This window comes from Periplaneta americana, chromosome 8, assembly GCF_040183065.1.
Source record: "Periplaneta americana isolate PAMFEO1 chromosome 8, P.americana_PAMFEO1_priV1, whole genome shotgun sequence".
Lineage (NCBI taxonomy): Eukaryota > Metazoa > Arthropoda > Insecta > Blattodea > Blattidae > Periplaneta > Periplaneta americana.
Genome location: NC_091124.1, coordinates 13699775 through 13716100, shown reverse-complemented (window position 1 = coordinate 13716100; position 16326 = coordinate 13699775). Strand labels below are relative to the sequence as shown.

At 37.2% G+C, this 16326-nt stretch overlaps 1 protein-coding gene across 3 annotated transcripts in view; it reads right to left on the bottom strand.

Annotated features, from left to right (window-relative positions):
• Positions 1-1641: 1641 nt before the first annotated feature.
• The window catches only part of LOC138704504 (uncharacterized), a 54050-nt gene continuing 39365 nt past the window's right edge, over positions 1642-16326 (bottom strand). The window contains exon 5 of one of the 3 annotated variants that reach the window (XM_069832437.1): positions 1642-1887. In XM_069832437.1, coding sequence (XP_069688538.1) covers positions 1866-1887 — 22 coding nt within the window. In that variant the 3' untranslated portion in view covers positions 1642-1865. Of the gene's footprint in view, positions 1888-7692; positions 11637-16326 lie in introns of those variants that run through there. The other 2 variants (XM_069832436.1, XM_069832434.1) reach the window with 2 other exon arrangements.

Below are 16326 nucleotides of genomic sequence, written 5' to 3'. Positions count from 1 at the left end.
TTACTAAATATAGGTACAACGCAATCCGAGTATATTTGCTGATATAATTATTTTTTTTAATTTTCGTAGCGTAATTTCAAATAGCAGGGTTGCCAACACATATTACGAGAATATGCTATTGGTTATTATCATGAAGTATATAGACGTTTTTCACTTATGACTTTATAATAAAAATACAATATGACGATGGATAAGTGAAACAAAGAAAAATTCTCTCCGGCACCGGAATTTGAACCCGAATTTTCAGCTATATGTGCTGACGCTCTATTCACTAAGCCACCCCGGATTCCCATCCCAATGTCGGATCGAATCCTCTCAGTTTAAGTTCCACCTCTTGGGTTCCCCCTAGTGGCCTATCCTCATGCACTGCGTCATAGATGTATGACAGTGGCACAATGTCCACACATGTGCAGAAGTGTACTCGTTATGAGTGACTAAGTGGCCGGGATCCAAAGGAATAAGCGCCGTCTTAAATCACAAATCACTAGACCACACCGGATTCCCATCCCGACATTGGATCGAATCCTCTCAGTTTAAGTTCCATATATGATATGCGAAAAATAATCACTTTGTGATTTAAGACTGTGCTTATTCCGTCGGATCCTGGCCACTTATTCACTCATAACTAGTGCACCTCAGCACATGTGTGGACATTGTGCCACTGTCATACGTCTATGATGCAGTGCATGAGGGTAGGCCACTAGAGGAAACCTAAGAGGTGGAACTTAAACTGAGACAATTCGATCCGACATCGGGATGGGAATCCGGGTTTGGCTTAGTGGACAGAGCATCAGTACATAGAGCTGAAAACCCGGGTTCAAATCCCAGTGCCAGAGAGTATTCTTCTCTGTTCCACACATTCATCATCATATGATGACGCAGAATTTCTGCACTGAAATATCATATGTACTTCGGTACATCGTAATAATACAAAATACAATAGCCTAACTCGTGTCAGACCAGAACTGCAATGTCACTAAAAAAAATCACCAGCCTTTCCCAGAGCTTGAAAATCCCCGAACTCAATCGTTGCCATCCAAATCTTCTCGCAGACCACTGGGCTAGAGGGCCTTGAGATCTTCTAACCTAAAGGAACCTTCAGGGAAATCTTTATAATAGCGTTACCAAAGGAAGGATGACTGCAAGAAAGAGCACATTCTTAGACAATTTTGAGTGTATGCAAGGCATAACAAAAAGCCTAAACTAACCTGTCACTGATTCGTATATGCAACGCATACGAAAATCCTAAACCAAAGGTACTGTAACAAACATTGCGTAACAAATTTAGTGCACACTAGCGAGAAACTTTCGTAATATCATGAAAGACTGAAGAAAGACTTATATTAGTAAGACTGAAGAAACAGTTGAAGGTGTATAAGCAAAGCACGAAAGTATCTATTCGCTAGTTTAGCAATTTTATCGCTAAAGTTCGCTTTCTTTGATTCTTGTGCACATAATTCTTACATAACTTACAATTTGTTTAATAAAAAAATGAATGTTATAATAATTATAACTACAATACCGGTATGTGTCTTGCATATGAAAAACAGAAATGTTTCTCTAAGTGGTCACAAACAACGTACCAGTACAGCTAGTACGAGAAAATGTTACACGATTTATTAAGGATTAATAATAATATCGTAATAATAATAATAGTAATCTTTATTAGCCATACATACATGTGACAGGTTTCGTCATGTTTATACTTCACATTTAAAACTAATATATGTACATACAACTTATTTAAAACTAATATATGCACATACAAAAAGTATAGAAGTAGGTATCATTTATGTCTGTAAGAAGAAAACCCAGAGGAGTGCAGGTTGAATGTGATTCACGAGATGATGGCATCACTGGTCACTCTAAAAGCATTTTCTCTCATTCCTGCAATTAAATACAGTATATTGTATTAAATTATAATTATACTGTTTCGATTAATCTCTGCAGTATCTCCATAAAAAGGAGTCATTTCTCCACAATATTAATTCTCATACACGTGTTTCTGTGACCATTCTATTTGCAACAAATAAAGCACATAAATTTCTCCGTGGTTTCATTTCGTCCACTGATAATAAAGAAATGAACATCAGTATTTTCATAAATCAAATTATACTAATTCAATGTAAATGCACTCAATTTTTTTTGCAATACTGTAATTAAATACCTTTTTGAGTTTACTGAATATCAATGTGATATTGTAGTGTCCTCCAGCTATATCCATCCTTACAGATGTAATACAGTGGTCTAAAAGATTAAAAGTACTTGTAATTTTTTGTGCTTGTGAGAACAGGGTATTTCCCAGAAGTCAGAATGAAGATCAATAAAAACTAGCAGTCTATATTATTACCTGAAGATTCTTACAAATCACATAGTAATAAAATTAGGTAAGAGATGGTGATATAAAGGTAAGGACCAATACTGTTACAAAGAAATTTATGATATTGGATTGCTGTCATTGACGACAGGCAGCAACCTCTGAGTTTAGTGCAAAGAAGGCCAAAAGGTCATAAAGTTCTCCCACGTCAATCATATGGTTTTCAATGGTGGTCGAAATTCAAATACTGTACTTTATACTTTTTTTTTAAATGACGCTCACAACTGCAGAGGTTATATCAGCATCGCCGGATGTGCCGGAATTTTGTCCTGCAGGAGTTCTTTTACATGCCAGTAAATCTACTGACATGAGCCTGTCGCATTTAAGCACTCTTAAATGCCATCGACCTGACCCGGGATCGAACCGCAACCTTGGGCATAGAAGGCCACCGCTATACCAACTCGCCAACCAGGTCGACTCAAATACTGTATGCTGCCACTATTCTCTCATTATTTATCCAATATCATCATCAATAGCACTACAGCTCAGTGTAGGCCTTGGCTCCCGTTAGGAGTTTCCTCCATAGATCTCTGTCTTTGGCTACACTCCACCAGCCTTTGATAGCAATTTTCCTTATATCATGTGTTACACAGTCCATCCAACAGAGCCTAGGTCTTCCTACTCTCCTCCTCCCATCAGGCTTAAATTCAATAATCCTTTTTGGCATCTCATTTTCGTTCATCCTCATGACATGAACCGCCCATCTCAGTCTCGATACCTTGATTACTCTACATTGGGAGATTTATAAAGCTGGTATAGTTCTTCGTTATTTCTTATTCTCCAGCTTTCTTCTTCCTTTATGAGTCCATAGATTCTGCGTAATATTTTCCTTTCAGATATACCTAACCTCAATAGATCACCCTCCATCAAGGTCCAAGTCTGGGATGCATACAAAAGTACAGGCCTTATCAGAATTTTATATAAGATTTGTCCCAGCATAGGGTTCCCATTTTTCGCTACTGCATCCCATTGTCCCGAGAAAAGTCTTCAGGACAGCGCTCTGTCCCTATTTTAGAGTTCTAAACTGAGAGAAAACGGAAAAGTTACAATGTCTATTCTACAGGGACATCATTTTATTTTTACTTCAATTTTTATTGTACCTGAGTTTTTTAATGTACTTCACTCCCACCCCCTCTACTAGTAAACTTCCAACCGTACTCCATACAAAACCAAGCGTATACAGTCAAAGTCGCCTTACGGTCATAGTAAACACAAACAGTACTGAGTTAGTGAGTATAGTACGTTCCAGAAATATGTTCGCTTTCAATATTGAATCATATTCTCGCACAGGTACTGTCGTCCGATTGCCTATGTCGCATCCTGGTTTCCCCTACTCACTTCTGCCCGTCCCTTTGTGGCTGGGCTGTCTTAGCTCTTTTCTGAAAACATTAATTTCTGTTAGGAATTGGACGTCTACGTAATATTATACAACTGTTTAAAATAACTTCAATAAAAAGGTCTCGTTAATTAATTAACTGTCACGTGATTTCCCCCCTTTCTACGACCCTGCGACAAAACCACTTGGATGGACAGTAGATAGCATGTCTGAATAATTTTATCTTTTTGGATCGGGCAGAAGTGAAGATTGAATTTACAGTACATAAGGTACTCTTTTACAGAGTAGGTACACAATTATTTCAAAGTGAGTTACTGGTACGAAGGACGAAACTGGTAACTGGAATTAGGTATAATAGTCCATGTGCGATAATATGCAAAAAAGAACTGAAACCTGTATCGAAATGGTCACCATTTTCAAATATGTGTTTAAATATCCATATTATGATTATTTTTCAATTTAACTTCTTTCTCTATATTGTATGCTAATGTGCTGTAGACAGTATAATATACACTGCATAATTAATACGTCCGAACGGACAGCTCAGTTCGTGAGTAAAAACACTTATTGTTAATACTGTAGTATATTTTGATTAAAGAAAACCTAATGAAAATTATCAAACTCAAAATCGCGATATTTCCTACTTTACGTAAATGGATGAACTCCTTTTCATCCCTCCTATACCTAGTAAAGTGATTTGTTTGTATCTTACGCCAGTATCATCGAACTCCACTTTTGGAAGGGGGTAGCGAACGGTGTTTCCGGTTCACATCCTTTAAGGCAAAGGTATAGCCAGGTTAATATTAGAAATGTTAGTAAAAATAAAATGATGTCCCTGTATATTACATATTAAACATCGCACTTCATCATTGCAGGTGACTGTAGTAGTAGTAGGATATTTTACGACGCTTTATCAACAGCTTAGGTTATTTAGCGTCTGAATGAGATGAAGGTGATAATGCCGGTGAAATGAGTCCGGGGTCCAGCACCGAAAGTTACCCAGCATTTGCTCATATTGGGTTGAGGGAAAACCCCAGAAAAAACCTCAACCAAGTAACTTGCCCCGACCGGGAATCGCACCCGGGCAACAGGTGACTGTAGATGGACTATTATGAAACAATATTATTGTGAGTTATTCATTTATCAAGGCAAGTGATGGCAACACTAAATGTTTAGATGAAATCTGGATGGATATTTTTAAAAGTACTGAAGCAGAACTCTCAAATTTGAAGAGGGTAGTGGAGTTCATTATGTGTATCCCTGAAACAAATGCGTATCTCAAAAGATTATTTTCTCGCATGAACGCTCTACGGACTGATGAGAAAAATAAATTGTCTGTAAAAACAGTATAATCAATGGTTGTTGTACAATCATTCTCCAGTGAGGATTGTGTTGCTTTTTCATGACATGATTCTTCGAAATATACAATTGTTAAGTGAAATTCATTTTTCGGAGAAATATTGCAAGGCCAAGGTGGATTGATTTATAAGAATATTGTTACACGAGTAGAGCATTTTGTAGCTATTTCTGTAATAACTTAGTAAAAGCAACATGAAGGCAACTTACATAAAAAAGCTTAAACTTAAAGCAAATGTGCTCCCTAACAATTTTGTTTACTTACACTTAGTAAAGTGTTGTGTAGTAAACTTTACTACACACATGATTGGCATATTTGATGGATGCGCATACTACACTTACTCAGTGATAACTGATAAGTGTCCCGTATTTTTTTCCAATATGTCTGGAAACCCTATTCCAGCATGGTTCAGAATCGATTCTGAACTGCCTGTTCATGTGCAATAGCCCAATGTGCGTTCCAACAAGACTAGAACTGATTCCGAACCGATACTGAACTCTCAGTTCCTTGTTCCAACTTGCTTTAGAACTCGTTCAGAATTAGTGAAATTGGTTCTCGATTAAGAACAGAACTGGAAATTCTGAACAGCTGACGCATGCGCAGATGGTTTAATCTGAAGTTCTGGTTAAAATGCTTCGAGACTAGACAGGTTCTACTTTCTTAGGACTTGAACAATGTAGCTCCTAAAATATTTATCACGGGACCTATGTTCCTATAGCATTCTTTTTTTTTTTTTTTTTTTTTCTAAAAATGACCTATAGAATTGCTTCCTACTGTGTAGTTCACAATTAATCACAATGTGCAAGAAACTTTCGATATTTGACCATTTGTATGCACAATTCTGAAAGACAACAGCATTGTATGCCTAGTTTCAACTTTCAGGTTCTCTAAGCTAAATTCTGATTTATTTTAGTATCCAAGGCAGTGATCGTCGAAAGCTCTGTCACGACACATGCCCCTACCTCTGCTGAAATGTAACGATGACGTCATACCCCCAGTTTCTTCTTACACCTTTCACTTCGTTAGTAAGCAGACAGATATCAGCAGCAGACGTACATATGTAATTCTGTTTGTTGGATACTGTGTTTTGAAATGTCTCTTTCAAAACAGAAAACAAACACGCAAAAACGTATATTTTAAGAAGCATGGGAGAAACCGTTTTTCTTTCGTGCTGATGGCAAAAATATGAGGCGCTTAATTCATTACAAAATGTCAAAAGTATAAAAAGAGAATGTACGATGTTATTATTCTTTTTGCCATAAAGATTACCACGTCCTTACCAGTAAGTTGACTATTTCGTTAAGAAACAAACAATAAAAAAATATCGGCTTCTATGTCTTAGTCAGGGTAAAATGGATCGGCATTTTTCGGCTCACGTGGTGTAATTTCTAACTTCATGATCAGCCTGGTACGTTTTTCTAATTTCATAAGTCCGTTAATGTAAAGTGCGTGTTTTCTTCCATGGCGAATAAAAAATATATTTTCTTTTATTAATAATACAAAAATAATGAATAGAAGAAAAAAGGCTTAACAAGAATAATGTGCATGCAGATATTAAGTAGAAGATTATTAACCTATATTGTTTTTTTTTCTTCAGTCACAGTCCATCTCTGCACTATCATTCACTGCATTACCTGAGGAAATACTCATTCCACGCCTCTCTCTGCGATAGTGGTATGCAGGTTGCATTTACATTATGTCACAATTTCGTGACAGAGAATGCGGATGCTTTAGCAAAGAAGGGCAGCACTGCTACTTACAGACCTGTTACTAAATCTACGTATTACTCTGTGAAGAGATTTATTAAATCTACATACTTAGACTTCAACAAACAAAATTTGGTAACTCAATCCCAAGGGAAAAAATGGAACTCTCTGCATCATAATCCACAGTTAATTCCCGATTTACCACGAAAATCGTCTGTAGCTGCATTTAGATTGGCAACAGGCCATGATTGTTTGGCCAAACACCTGCATAGAATTGGAATATATCAGTCCCCTAACTGTCCATTGTGCAACTCAAACCACGAAATGGATTCGGAACACCTCAAAATCTGTGCTTCAGTGGCTGGTCATGATAATATCTTTGAAAAATATTGGAGTGCAAGAGGTCAAATGACTTTATTGTTAAACGCCTGGCATTAGAAAACAACAACAACAATTTCGTGACATTTGGCAACCACTGATCTAAGGGTAGGCGTAATGTAAAAAATCTCCTTGCAATACCTCAATATCTATTACACCTAATTTCACATAAGGATGTTACTAATAAAAACAAAATGATTTTTTCCACTTCATAAATGAAGTCAGAGCAATGATCTTATGTTCACTGGAACCTGTCACTCATGGTTAAAAAAAAAAAAAAAAAATGTTATGTTTTATTTAACGACGCTCGCAACTGCAGAGGTTATATCAGCGTCACCGGATGTGCCGGAATTTTGTCCCGCAGGAGTTCTTTTACATGCTAGTAAATGTACTGACATGAGCCTGTCGCATTTAAGCACACTTAAATGCCATCGACCTGGCCCGGGATTGAACCTGCAACCTTGGGCATAGAAGGCCAGCGCTATACCAACTCGCCAACCAGGTCGACCTCATGGTTCAACATACGACATCATTTACAATAATAAAGTGGAATCTCGGGGTTTGATTACGATTTTGAACCAACTGATTTTTGTAACTTGTATCTCTGTCACTATGAATAATTATGTACGGTACCTACATAACACGAATTGCTTAATTACAACACACTAGCCACCAGCGTGGCTCAGTCGGTTAAGGCACTTGCCTGCCAGTCTGAAGTTGCGCTCGGGCGTGGGTTCGATCCCTGCTAGGCTGATTACCCAGTTGGGTTTTTTCCGAGGTTTTTCCAACTGTAAGGTGAATACCAGGTAATCTATGGCGAATCCTCGGCCTCATCTCGCCATCACCAATCTCACCGACGCTAAATAGCCTCGTAGTTGATACAGCGTCGTTAAATAAAATAACCAACTACAACACACTAACACAGGAACTGTTAATGAGTTTATGACGAAACTTTCCCTCAAACTACACACACAGCGTATTTCCACATCAGATAGACAAATATTACAAAAAAAAAGTAACAGGATTTGAGGAAATCCCTGTGATTGCGTGAAACGTGTATACAGGAGTTGAGATTTTCCGCGGTTTTCCCCAGATGTCTGATAATCTATGGCAAATCTTCCGACTTATCTCATTTTGCTAACACCAATCCCACCGAAGTTAGTAAACCACTTAGTTGATACAGTGCTATTAAACAACGAATTGAAAACAATTACATTTTACTCAAAACTATCCCTGTTATTGGTTCAAACAAGTACAGTCCCAGAAATAAAACATGGCCCGACTCTTGAAGCTCCTTACATAGCATGTTTCACACCACAATTTAACGAGAGTTTTCAACCCAGTATTATCTGAATAGTATTACAGGAACGTATTTCGTAACTAATGCAAAAAACATGAAATTAATCTGAAAATAAGATAAAATTAATATGTACCCAAAAGTCATTATTAAACAAATATGATAGATACTGTACGACACCCCAATTATGACAATTCATTGCAAGCATTCTGATAACTCTGTGCTAGCATGCTTGCTCGCATATCACAAAGTTCAGGGTTCGGATACTGTTGAGGAAAGAGCTTTTTTAAATTAATTATGCAGGTTAATTTCGTTTATCGTCATTCTATTTTACTGCACAACTTATAAATATTCATCTCGTATTAAGTAGGCTATAGATCAATTTTGATCCACTGCTTTGAAGCACTGAGCATGAAGAATGCATTGAATCTAGAACTTAGAAAATTCAGGTGAGCCATTTTCTTTCTAGAACTGTACATATTTCTTCCATCTAATAGATGGTATAGTCATAGTCTATTTATCCATCCATCAGGAACAATTTTATGTAAGATTTATTTCTGTTATCTTTGACTATTACCGCAGTCTAGTATATACAGTCACGAAGCTTGAGTTGTAAGGGTGCTAGGAACAATAGACTGTGCCAGTACTATTTCGCATTGTCTGTAATGAGACGATAGTAGCGATCCTAGTGGTTAGCAACTATCTATAGATGCATATTTACTATGTATTGACCTTCGTGACTGTATATACTAGACTGTGCTATTACCATATCATCGGGAATAAGTGCCCTTCACATCAGAAATGAATTTCAACACTACACGACTAATATACTAGGAAGGTCTTAGTGGCCATCTCCAGAGATTTTAATACAGAGTGAGTTGGTTCAATTTGATGAATACTTAGAGATAAGAGATATTTGACACTTTCGCAAGATGTGTAACATTAAAAAAAAATTACTGAACTGTATCATTTCAACAAAATGGTTATTAGATATATCATCCACAACTTCTAAGTGTAAGACTGGGGTTCTGTGCCTATCATAAAGAGATTGTTAGTAAAATTGAAAAATATATTAATAATTTCCAAGATAGGTCCAACAAATCTGAGAAAATTTCTCAGAGGGCTTAGATGTGAAAAAAAAAAAAATAATAGAAGTAAGTTCTTGTTGAAAACAACATACGCTTTCAGCAAGAGAATTATATGACCTGTCTTCAGAAACAAATAAATAAAATACGAAAATAATGACGCCTTAGAAAGTGAAGACATGTCGAATGTGGATGAAGTGGAAAATAACTAATTTTTATTACTTCACATATTTCTTTTACTAACTGTAAATTGAAAAAGACGTATATTTTCAACATGTCAAATTTACATGTAATGTGAAACATACTGGAAGTGATTTACCGATATTCGAATAGGCTACTGTGCAATTGGCTCTCCAACCAAAACATAAACATCAGTACTCCGGCAGTGAGTCATGTAATCCTGATAACTTAATGATTAGTAACCTCAGATCCGAGTTTTCAATAGAACAATTCCAAATAAATGTTTAGTACATCACTGACACTTAATAGCAATGCCATATTGTATTTTCAGTCCAGGGAAAATATTCACATCTGCCACTTCGCAGCAAGGCTGTGTTGTATTTTCCCTGAACCAAAGATACATTATGGCATTGCTATGAAGTGGCGGTGATGTGTACTGGGTGTTCATTTCAAAGTGTGTCATGACGTCACTGCTGATGAGTCCGCGATTTGAAGCGAGTTTCAGATTTTATGTCAGAGAATTTGTCTATTAATCAAGGCGTTCAATCTGAACTTGAGAACGTGTACGGTATAACTTGAACGTCGTAGCAACAGATGGCGGTCTGTATGGTCTGTGTGCTACCATAACTCTTTCGAACTGTATTTTGCGAAGCCAAGTCGTACACAGGGTATTTGTTATCATCGGTTGCGTACGGCAACATTCCACAACACAAATCAAATGCTCCATGTCCATGTTGACCGTCGAAGTTAATGTCAACAAATACGTAAGTAATCGTCTTAACCCTCTCACCATATCTCGACAGTAAGAAAAAAACTCACCTCAGTACGTGTTTCCAAACAGTTCACATTCCTGCCACTACCGGCGTTACGGTACGTATCGGTAAGTACTCTTCAGAATGAACGCCGTACTTGCTAGGCAACTTCTCTGGCACATAAGTAATACACCTCTGCGGAAGTGTAGGAAGATTGAATTCTCTAGGCTCGACTAGCCACAGACGCCATACAGCGAGCCATGACACACTTTGAACTGAACACCCAGTAGAACATTTAATCCATTCCATATGTTAAAATCGTCGGCATTAGATATACTCTTCATCTGGCATGCCAAAAACCCCATCAGAATTGCGGAACTCGAAACGTACAATTATCTCAAAAATGATTTCACAACATGCAATTTTTCTCGATTTCTGCTATATCACATTCTTGTGAGTAGCTTTCCATTTTCTACAACGTTTATGTTTATGGAGGTTACTTATACAAGCAAAACGTCTATGGCAAATTGTACATTCGTATGGTTTATCTCCCGTATGAATTCGTGAATGTGTAACAAGCGAAGTTCTATCATGGAAGCTCTTTCCACAATCAGCGCATTCGTAACGCTTTTCCTTCGTATGAATGCGCATATGCCTGGTAATGTTACTTCGATCTTGAAAGCGCTTCCCACAAAAACTGCATTCCAAGGGATTCTTTTCTGTGTGAGTACGAACATGACTGCGAAGATTGTAAGAAGTATCAAAACACTCTCCACATTAGTCACATTTGAAAGGGTTTTCTCCTGCATGATTACGTTCGTGTTTGTAGAGATGGGTAGACCTTGTAAAATGTTTTCCACATAATTGACACTTGTATGGCTTCTCACCAGTATGAATGCGTTTGTGAACGTTTAAATCAGTTCGACAGTTAAATTTCACACCACACAACTCACATTCGAACGGCTTGGTGCCTTTATGATTGCGTTCATGTATATTGAGTTCATAATTCGTTCCAAAAACTTTTCCACAAACTTCACACTTATTTTCGCCCGTGTGGAAGCGAAGATGTCTCAATATATTACGTCGACAATTGAAGATTTTGCCACAAGCATCGCATGAAAATGTATCGAATTGAGGAAAGCTGTCATCTCCCGGTACGTCCATCTCTCTGTGCAGGGAAAGAAAGTTCAAAATTACGAGGAACACCATTTCTGTAGGACATATTTACGATATAAATTATTTTTTGGGGGGGAGGGGGGGGACTTGAATCTACATTTCTCGTAAGTCATTTTAAATTTCCTGCCAAGCTGACTGACAGCAACCAAATTGTAATAATATTGCTGACATCACTAGACTGTAATACCTGTCATGTTAAAATTACGGGGCCTATTTTTTAATTCAGTGCTAAATCCATAGCACTTCTTATCAGCGAATACTTATGACACATTACAGATGGGTTAACAATGACTGCTGAATTTAAAATAGAGCGCCCAGAGTTAACAATGAGTGCTGAATTTAAAATAGAACGCCCAAAGTGTTTTTACGAAAAAAGTGGACATTACAAATGTTTAAGGAAAGACCTGGAATATTTACCAAGAAAAAAACAAGATCCAACAGCAGCAGCATTTTTCCTGAACTACAACTCATAGCTCACACTTGACAGATCAATAAGATCCACAATTGGCAGTTAATCAATGGACAGAAGATTGGCTAAAAGGATAATCCGAAGAAGCTCAGAAAAAATTTTAAACAAACCAACACATTAAAATATATTAACGATCTATCTGAACATGTACAAAACATTTGCTGAATGGACTACAATTATTGGATACTTGAACACAGAAGCATATTTACATCACTTTAAAAAAAAAAAAAAAAAAACACGCGTGCGCGCACGCACACACACATCCACGGTGGTTCAGTGTTAGAGCACTGGGCTTATAAACCGAGGGACCTGGGTTCAAATCTTGCTCTGCCCTGAATTTATAACTTGTGTTGGACAAGTTGTCCAAGCAACATACAGATTTTTTCCGGGTACTCCAGTTCCCCTGTGACATCCCAACAATTCATCATTCAATAGTCCACACCTGTAGACTAACGGTTAGCGCGTCTGACCGCGAAACCAGGTGGCCCGGGTTCGAATCCCAGTCAGGGCAAATTACCTGGTTGAGGTTATTTCCAGGGCTTTCCCTTAACCCAATATGAGCAAATGCTAGGTAACTATCAGTGTTGGACCCCAGACTCATTTCACCAGGATTATCATCTTCATCTCCTTCAGACACAAAATAACCTGAGATGTTGATACAGCGTCGTAAAATAACCTACTAAAAATCATTCAGTATGAGTGTAATGTGGATCCACAACCTGTGGTGCACTCTGGAGTAGTCAGGGAGAATAACGAAAAGTTAAGGACCTTGTCACTCGACAAAAAAAACATCAAATGCAAAAACATGGATCACACATTGCAGGAAAAATTTTTCGAAGACCAGTCACTACAAGAAATTCGCACAATCTTAGAAAATAGCAGACTCAATTTATAATGTGCATCATGTAATCAGGATGTAGCTAGACACATGTACTAAGAAGTAAGTGCATTCATTTACTTGTAATAATTTTAAAATTATACCATGATTCAATATTTGTTTACCTCAGCACATAAATCAAGGTAGTGACAACTTAGCAGCAACTAATTTTTGCTAAGTTCCTGAGCAATATTTTTTACAAAATCTGTTCTAATAATATGCGTAATAATAGGCCTCTTCTTATACTTGTTCCCAATTTTAATCGTTTCTATACTGTTGCGTTTTTAATACACTACTGATTGTACTTGGGCGTGGGTTCGATTCCCACTTGAGCTGATTACCTGGTTGACTTTTTTTTCGAGGTTTTCTCCAATCATAAGGCAAATGTCAAGTAATTTATGGCGAATCCTGGGCCTCATCTCGCCAAATACCATCTCACTATCACCAATCTCATCGATGCTACATAACCTAGTAGTTGATACTGTGTTGTTAAATAACCAACAACAAAAAAATACAATTAATTTTTTAAAACATGAGTTATAAGTTACAACTGAAGAAATCAGGAAGTATCAAATAGGATTGGCAACAACATCTCTCAAGAATGCTAAATACCAGAATGCCCAAAATTGCCTTCAATTACAAACCTCATGATCAACGGGTCATGGAAAGTCCTAGACAACGTTGGACTCAACAAACTCATCTACAATTTCATGGAAACAGGCCATAATAAGTCTAAATCCAATATGTTGATAAGAAAAAGAAAGCATGAGTATCTATACATTATTTTCAGCACACTTAACTGCCATCCATGCACTTAACATTATAACGTGAAGCTAAGGTAATAAAAACACATTATGACACACTCTTGTGGGCCTAATGTCTTTTAACAACAATTATGAAGTGGCAGTCGATCGTTAGCAATAACCTTAAATAAATATGGTACTGGTATATATATGAATCAGCTCCTTGTTTATATGGATGACGTGAATATATCAGGAGAAAATCCATAACTATTACGGAAAACATGGGAATTTTACTTGAAGCAAGTAATGAGATAGGTACGGAAGTAAACCCTGAAAAAACATGTACAGTCAAGTACCCATACTTGGGACAGTTTACAAATTTATAGCTAAATACCAGTTTTGAAAAATTAGAATTGGATAATAATAAATATGTAGAAATACTGAAATCTATCAGCACTATTTGTGACATGAAATAAAAATTCTCTCTCTCTCAATATATTTTTTTTATTTAGAAAAATCTTCCTTGTCCCAAGTTAGGGTACATGTTCCCTTACTTGGGACACTATTTGTTTTAGCTTCTGTACCATGTTTGGGTGGGTATTACCTAACATGGGACATTAGACAATACAATGTTGTGAACATGAGCAATATTACACAACAAAATAACCTTTATTCATGTACAAAAATTGTTTGTTTAGGATACTTTATAACAGTTTAAGCTTACAAACAAATTTTAAAGAGCTAAACCCATTAAGAATCACCTTAATTATTTAGTTTACAAAACGAAAGTGTATCTACCCCTGAATTCAGAAACTGGTTTCAGAACCCTTTTAATTCTTTCTAATGGAATAGAATCATCAACATCCTGTACGTTAGGAAAAATGAAAACATCTCGCGACCCCATGTAGTTTCGCATGAAACTAATTTTGTAGAAGGAACTGTCATTGCTCTTACTTGTTACTCTTCCAGTAAAGGTTTTTTTGAATTGCTTTTCCGTGGTTTGATCATAAAGAAATTCAACGATAACAAAGTCATTTATTTCAACATGAGTTGGTGGTTGGTCACTGCTATTATTCCATGTTGTCAATGTCTGCATGCACTTGCTGCTGGTTAGTAATTGTTGCAATATTTATTTCTTGTTCGCCATTATCAGACAATACTGCAAAATGTTCCTCCTCATCTGATAATGATGGAGTGATATCACGTCGCTTTCGTCTGTACTCTCATCTTCATTGTTTTTCTTTCCTCTTCGTTTTTCAGGCACTGGTTCTGGATCGTCAGCAGGGTCACCACTGCAATTTCCATTGTCAGAAGCCTTCCTCTTATTCCTTCTAGCTTGATGTGTCACCTTCTTGTGATTTTCTTTTTCTCTTCGTTTTTGGGCAGTTTCAGTTTCATTCTTTCTTAGTTCTTCAATCACATTTCGCTCCGTCAGACTTTTGCCAGGTGTGACTGTTATCTTCTTCCTCCTTGGGTTCACTTTAGTTTCTTTTTCACGGGTGTTTTTCAGGAATTCTTCAAATGATGAAGTCCACCTTGCTGCTGAAGCAGAGTCATCTTCAGCTTGAGAAACTTAAGGTAGGCGCTGCAACACTATATTTATTGAGCAGATAGATTCCACCCTTTTGAAAACCTGCTTTCAAATTTTCAGCTGCACAGTCCCAAGTTCATCCAGGATCTTCTTCAACAGTCTAGGAAACTGATCTTTTCTTATAGCCCCCTTGTACTTCATCTTCCAGTCCGTCAGCTGTCTCCGCCATACTACTTTAAGTGGACTGAAGAAGACTAAGTCCAAGGGTTGGCACAAATGTGTGCTGTTAGGTGGAAATAATATGAATTGAATATTCTTGTCAATACACTGTTGTAAAACTTTAACAGAAATGTGGCTGGCAAGGTTGTCACCAATAATAGCTTTGGGGCAATCACAAAGTTTTTTCATATATGGCAAAGCTATCGTTTCGAACCATTCCTCAAAAATGTTTCCCTCAAACCAACCAGATTTTGATCGGTTATATCTCGTTCCAGCTGGTCCGCCTTCTGTCCATGTGCTATATAAGTGATCAGCCTTGTAAACTACATATGATGACAAGGCAACACCACTTGTTGTACTGGCAAACATCACTGAGAAGTTTGATTTTGAGAAGTCGATTATTCGTTCTGGGTATTTGCAACTTCTGTGGACGTTAACCTTACTCTTTCCTGGATTATCCTGCATGCTTGTCTCATCGTAATTAATGATAGCTTCTGGCGGAACATCCTTCAGAGTCTCTGATAGTTCTTCAAAATATGAATCTATAATTTCTGGAGACACAGCTGCCCTAGCTCTCTTGATATTCTGGCTCTGGCGAACAGCCTCAGCCGCACGATTTAGATTTTCATCATCAAAGTTAATATAACTCCTCTTGGTCTGACTCATTTTTTTATTAAAATCGACCTCAGTCTGAAAAAAGATCATTTGAAGTGTAGGCCTAACCTAGAAATGACATTACTACAAATGCTGACATAACTTGGGACACTGTCCCAAGTAAGGAACACCTATACACGTTTTTAAAAACATATTAAAAAGAAGGAAATGAAATAAGACATTTTAAAA